This window comes from Haliotis asinina, chromosome 12 (assembly GCF_037392515.1).
Source record: "Haliotis asinina isolate JCU_RB_2024 chromosome 12, JCU_Hal_asi_v2, whole genome shotgun sequence".
Taxonomy (NCBI): domain Eukaryota; kingdom Metazoa; phylum Mollusca; class Gastropoda; order Lepetellida; family Haliotidae; genus Haliotis; species Haliotis asinina.
The window spans coordinates 53,373,668-53,380,870 of NC_090291.1; the positions used below are offsets into that span (position 1 = coordinate 53,373,668).

Consider the following 7,203-nt stretch of genomic DNA (forward strand, 5'->3'; position numbering starts at 1 on the left):
CATACCAGCCTTGAAATGTATCCACATCTACATTTAAATACATTTAAGTAAGCTAATACCTAACTACTTGAAGGCGTTAACTGCCTGTGACAGCAAGTGTATCTCCTCTGTAGGCCGTTGAGTGTGGGTATCGGTATATGTACAGTTTAGTCGCACACTTGAGACGCTTTCAAGACCGCAGTTAAACATCCTAACCCAAGCTAGCAGCCCTAGCCACACAAATAATTGTGAAAAATGAAAGCAGGATGCTAAAGAACCTCGACATTCCGTACAACACCATGGTGGCCTATGTATTGTACATCCTACGCGCGGGCTGTATTTGCAAAGTGATGTATGTAACGAACATCGTTGTAACTAAGGCCCTTCTCGACCAGGTGCCTGTGTGTGGAGGTTTCGTGTGTACAAGAAAGATTTCATACAGCTTTGTGTCCATGTTGACGAAGCACAAGGGAGACAAGGCTACAATGATCTTGAAGAACGGGGGTAAGGGAAGCTTGGTTCAAGGGTCAGGGGGGACGGGCTACATCATCGTTTGATTCTGAGAGACATGAGTCAGTCGCTTGGAAATGTAGTCATAAAGGGGAACTGGCGAGTGTAGGCACCTGCAGCTGAATACGCTTCCGCAAACAATTCTGTCATTATTTACACTCTACCCGCAAACCCCGTCCTTAGTGCACTAATGGGGCTCTCTATGGGGGGACGGTTGATTTAACTCCATTGCAGCGTTAGAGTGACTCTCTGATACCAACTTTAGAATCAATATCTGATACCAACTTTTCATCACTCTCTAATACCAGCTTTAGAATCACTCTCTGGTACTCTGGAACAATTTTATGATGGAACATGTCGTTCGATTGGGATATGGGAAACAACTTCTTGTGATACTAATGTCGTTTCTGTTCTGTTTAACGATGAATGTATGTGTCCTGTGTTCTGTTTGGGTGTCCTGTGCATGTTATCAGACGTGATACGACGATACTACAGGTATCTGGGCTGTCTGGATTGTCTGTGTCGACAATTTTCAGTGCTTTTCAGAATATAACAACACTTCTAAGTTCTATCTATACGTCTCCACAATCTTGTCCGTCAGCTGTACCTGAGTTCTTTGAGTTACATGCTGATATCCAGATGTACCTGGATGATCTGAGTTACAACCCTGTCAGTATAGAAACCTTTGTGTCATAAGTAATATCATTTAAAGTTCGATATGATTCTCGTTAGCCCTGCACGTAGTTCGGTGGACAATCCATTAAATAACAGATCTCGTCGTAATGACCTCATGCAAACTTTGACCGTCCAGTAAAATGACAAACAAGAAATTGACATTAACTAATCAGAGAGCAGCTTTCTTTAGGTTCACGAAATTGGTGTCAATCTCACCACTTTTATTCCAGATTAAACTTTGAAAAGTATCTTGGCAAAGTTCTCGATTGAACAAAAACGGGGCAAAGGAAAATATAGAATGTATTGTAGAACTCGTATGGGGCTTTGGAACGTCCGTGTGTTTACATGTGTCTGCCTCACTAAGTGAGAAATTCAACTTCGGAAGTTATACAGCTCAGTGAGAATTGTCCTTTTAAACCTTCCAAGTTTGAATGGTTAGAAAACATTTCGACTGTGATCAGGTTGGCTACGGTTCCTTCTGACTCAACTCGTAATGTCATGACCTCAGATGGGTGTCTGGCATTAGGGGAACTGAGGTCTGATTTTCATTTGAGTGTCCTGAGGATTGCGTCAACCCTATCCACAGACAGACACTGTCTTGCATTGAGTTACAGTCCTACCCTCAGACAGACACCATCTTGCCAAGAGTTACATTCCTTCCCACAGACAGACACCATCTTGCCAAGAGTTACAATCCTCCCACAGACAGACACCATCTTGCAAAGAGTTACAATCCTTCCCACAGACAGACACCATCTTGCCAAGAGTTACAATCCTTCCCACAGGCAGACACCATCTTGCCAAGAGTTACATTCCTTCCCACAGACAGATACCATCCTGATTTGATTTTCAGTCCTATCCACAGACAGACACCATCATGCATTGAGTTACAATCCTACCACAGACATACACCATCCTACCAAGAGTTAAAATCCCATCCCCAAATAGAATTATTACCCATGCCGATGTATTCTATCTATAGATTTGACTGTAACTCGGGACACGAGAGTCTTTCTACAGATGGACATGCGTGACTATTACGGAACGTTGTCTGCTGTCTAATCGATACAGTTTACCAGTATATAATTCAAATTACGACGGTGGCACGAGGAAGTCACGTTTGTGATCCCCTAAGTCGGGCACGGTATGGAGTCACAGCATTCTTTCACCGGTTTCATTCTTAAATGGTTTGATCCTTCAGCCTGTGTTGCAAGTCGAACATGATATGAATTAATCTCATTGTGGCCGGCTCCCAACAGGGAGATCGTGTGAGAAAATGGAGTATGCAAACCTCTCCTGGGAGCCTGTAATGGAAAGTTCGTCACGGCACTCCCCGCCAACACCATCCATGCAATCTTTTTCCTTTTCATAGAATTGCGAGTTTCAATCATACTATCACTTAGTGAAACAAGTCATTTTTTCTAATTTAGAGCCCCACTGCAAAGTATGTTTGTGGACAAAGGAACGTACTTTATAAAACTAATACACACTGTTTGACAGGATGGGAAAAGCATTGGTATTTGCAGTTGATAGTTTTTTCATGTTAAATCCGGTATATATAACAAGCGTTTTTTCAGTGAGTGCATATTTTATTTAGAAACAACATGTGTTGGTTTACATGATGTGGGATTTGCATTCAGTAACGTTTGATCCACTAATTTAGTTCCACATCATTGAGATGTGTTTACATGACATCGTGCCTGAGACTGATGACAGGTATGCAACTCAGCAACAGGAACGACAGCATTAGCCTCTAACGCTGCAGTGTTATTGTACAATAACCTGCAACACAATAAGCAAGGAGATGACGTGTAACAACTTCAAACAAGTAATTGTAAGTAACGTTTATAGGTGTATGTGACAAAGAAATATTTACCAAAACAAGAGTACATCTGGATCAATAACATAGCTGGGTCACATATAATACAGTCCAATTCTTAACTACAGACATTGTCTGATCATCTGTTTCCATTCGTATTATTATTCTGGATTTTGGGCTTCAGCTGTGACATTCCTTAAAACGACTCATAGTATTCCCGTCCATTACAGCCTGTTGCAGGGTGATTGTCATCGTCACAACTCGTCCAAAATTAAGTTAGATTGTTCTATTCTCCAGATTCGTATGATGTATAAAACAGTTTCGATTTGTGTCTGTTACTTTCACTGTCCTTCTCGACTTTCAATGATATGGTGTTTGGTCCCACCTGGAGTATTAAACAGATGATTGTCCCCGTTATTAAAAGTGTATATTAACTCGCACTGTTTCTTTTTTCGCATTGTCCGTATTTATACCTTTTACTCTTGTGTCTATTCATATGGAAATTGGGGAAACGTATAACAATACGTTTTTAGATTGAAATCACCGAAATGTACTGGCCGTACTAATGGGGTCCAAAATGTACAAATGTAGCTTATTCATTGAAGTGTGACAGCAGTAGTGTATGGTCAGCGTCGGGTGTCGACTTTACTAATGGACAAATGACAGGTATGTAGACAATAACACATGACAATGTACTGATACTCTGATATTAACTGTTAAAACGTTTGACATTTGGTGGCCCTGTATGTCACACTGAGTTTGTCTTTCATGTGTATCCAGTTAGTGTGCGTGAGCGTCCGTCAGTGCTAGTGCGTATGATCACGCATGCGTAAGATTGTTTACATGTGGTACAGAATTTGGATTTTTGTGTCTTTTTTAGCAGTATACGAGGTACATGACTGCCATAAGTTTTCAGAAGATATTTATGTATAGATGCACACATAAACTGAAGACACAGAAATCCCAGAGGACGAGGGGGTTCTGCATGCCAGGTCGTACGTAGTGTTCTACAGTGATAATAATGATGATGACGATGACGACGAAGATATTGATGACGGTGGTGATAACAATGATAATGATAATGATGACGACGACGATATTGATGACGGTGGTGATAACAATGATAATGATGACGATGACGACGAAGATATTGATGACGGTGGTGATAACAATGATAATGATGACGATGACGACGAAGATGTTGATGACGGTGGTGATAACAATGATAATGATGACGATGACGACGAAGATGTTGATGACGGTGGTGATAACAATGATAATGATGACGATGACGACGAAGATGTTGATGACGGTGGTGATAACAATGATAATGATGACGATGACGACGAAGATGTTGATGACGGTGGTGATAACAATGATGACGATGACGATGACGACGAAGATATTGATGACGGTGGTGATAACAATGATAATGATGACGATGACGACGAAGATATTGATGACGGTGGTGATAACAATGATGATGATAATGATGACGACGACGATATTGATGACGGTGGTGATAACAATGATAATGATGACGATGACGACGACGATATTGATGACGGTGGTGATAACAATGATAATGATGACGATGACGACGAAGATGTTGATGACGGTGGTGATAACAATGATAATGATGACGATGACGACGAAGATATTGATGACGGTGGTGATAACAATGATAATGATGACGATGACGACGAAGATGTTGATGACGGTGGTGATAACAATGATAATGATGACGATGACGACGAAGATGTTGATGACGGTGGTGATAACAATGATGATGATGACGATGACGACGAAGATATTGATGACGGTGGTGATAACAATGATAATGATGACGATGACGACGAAGATGTTGATGACGGTGGTGATAACAATGATAATGATGACGATGACGACGAAGATGTTGATGACGGTGGTGATAACAATGATAATGATGACGATGACGACGAAGATGTTGATGACGGTGGTGATAACAATGATAATGATGACGATGACGACGAAGATGTTGATGACGGTGGTGATAACAATGATGACGATGACGACGAAGATATTGATGACGGTGGTGATAACAATGATAATGATGACGATGACGACGAAGATATTGATGACGGTGGTGATAACAATGATGATGATGACGATGACGATGACGATGACGACGAAGATATTGATGACGGTGGTGATAACAATGATAATGATGACGATGACGACGAAGATATTGATGACGGTGGTGATAACAATGATAATGATAATGATGACGACGACGATGCTGCTGCTGATGATGAATGCTGATGCTGCTGCTGCTGCTGCTGCTGATGATGATGATAAACGCAAACACGACACAGGGCTACGCTAAGAGTACACCCTATCACTACCTGTCAATGAATCAATATGATTACTGCATACTCAGCTCCGCTGGGATCACGCCTTGACTTACAGGAGTCAATATAAGGTTCCCTCGTTTGGCTCGTTTAATTTTTAGAGACCACGAACCGAACTTAGTTTCAGCACGCACTTAATGAACGAAATAGAACTCCTCGAGTTATTATGGAATCTGAAAACATTTAGAAGTTAATCTCTGTTTTTATCAGATATGGTGGACAGTTTTTCAGTTGTACAATTATACAGTTGCTCTTCTAACCATTGTCTCCGATGATTGAAAGAGCGCGCAACTCACAGTACATCAGCATCTGGTACTACAGGCTAATTGTGCAGGACAAGCGGAACAGTTCTGCTTAATTACTTATTTGATTAGACTTTACGGGTGACGCTTGATTTCATTGTACGATGTCTACGGACTGTGTAACATACAGTTTTGTTTTGAAAAGAGACTATTATAAAGCATTGAATGCTACATACGTGGGTAATTTTTGATGTTATTCTAACTTTAGTTCATTTAGACTACAACCATTGTTGACTGAATTTGAAATAGGCTACAAATGATGTATGACTGTAATTTAATCCACCGCTTTCACGATGATAATCAGCAACATTTCAAGTGATTACAATTTCCATATTTCAGTTTGAGAGTAAGCTAATGCGTCATGTTGAACGGAGCGTTAAGTTTCGCTTTTCACTCGACAGAAAACCTGTCGCAACGCTTTGATGCTTTACATAAATTTACATGATATGAAGTGTTTGGGTGAAATAACAATGCGAGTTAGATCATACACCGATTGACATGCAGATAGATGCATCCACTTCTGAAATATATATACATCTGTATTTCGAAAGTACTCGTTTGACTTAATGTTTGGTAACAACTGATGATACCGATATATAGAAATAGAAATGAACTTGGATTTCACATTATGCATTAATGCATACGGGCATTATTTCAATAACAACATAGCTCTATTGTATCAGCTGTGATCTTCACACATGTCCTTCTGACAAGCTCTTCCTATTTGGTGACACAAATGAATACTGAAAAAGGCACCCACGGGAATATTATATCTGTTTTGTTGTCCAGTATGAACTGGTTTATGTCTAATATCATTTTAATACTTTAGATATTTCAACCTGAGTGAAAGATTTAATTGAATCTATTTAATGGTATTTTCGAGTCACGTGATGTCGTCCCCCTGCAGTTCATTTATATGGCGGATTTGTCTAATTCTGTCATATAAAACAAGGCATTATACACATTAATCGAAATTTATTTTCATACCGTAAATATTTAAGAGAAATCTTGCTGCAAACGCGTTACGTTCTGTTTGTCTTTGGCCCAATAACCCGGTGAAATTGTTTCAAATCTTCTGGGAGGGACCATCTTATGTATACCAAATGAAGGAAGCCCTGACAAAAAGTAGTTTATAAAACATATGTCTCCCCTCACACTGAAAAGATTTAATATTCCTTTTAACTTCAATGCGTAAAATAGTACATTGCGAAAGTGAATATTGGCTATGTACAAAACTATGCCCTCCAAACAGAGAGGATTGTTTCAAGACCCATTCATATTTCATTGCTTCAGTATCACTGTATTGTCATTTACAGGAAATTCAGTCTTAAATTTTTAATATTGCAATTGAATCAGAGTAGAGAGTGGTTTTTCAAGATTGAAGATATGTTCTCAGCGGATCGCACGCTACACCTCGCCTCTGGCTGTCCCATGGGTAACTCGTAATCGCGATCCACAACCAGATTACATTCAAATAGTCACTGCAAATTAACACACTAATTAAAGTAATGGTTATTAGATATTAAAT

The 7,203-nt window shown here is 39.9% G+C and overlaps 1 protein-coding gene across 1 annotated transcript; it reads left to right on the forward strand.

The window, feature by feature from the left end:
* The first annotated feature begins 245 nt into the window (after positions 1-245).
* LOC137257569 (protein PFC0760c-like) lies at positions 246-5,284 on the forward strand. The gene is made up of 5 exons (XM_067794893.1): positions 246-483; positions 3,936-4,196; positions 4,335-4,502; positions 4,590-4,859; positions 4,998-5,284. Exons 1-5 carry the CDS (start codon positions 246-248, stop codon positions 5,282-5,284), a joined length of 1,224 nt encoding a protein of 407 aa, XP_067650994.1.
* The last annotated feature ends 1,919 nt before the right edge of the window (positions 5,285-7,203 follow it).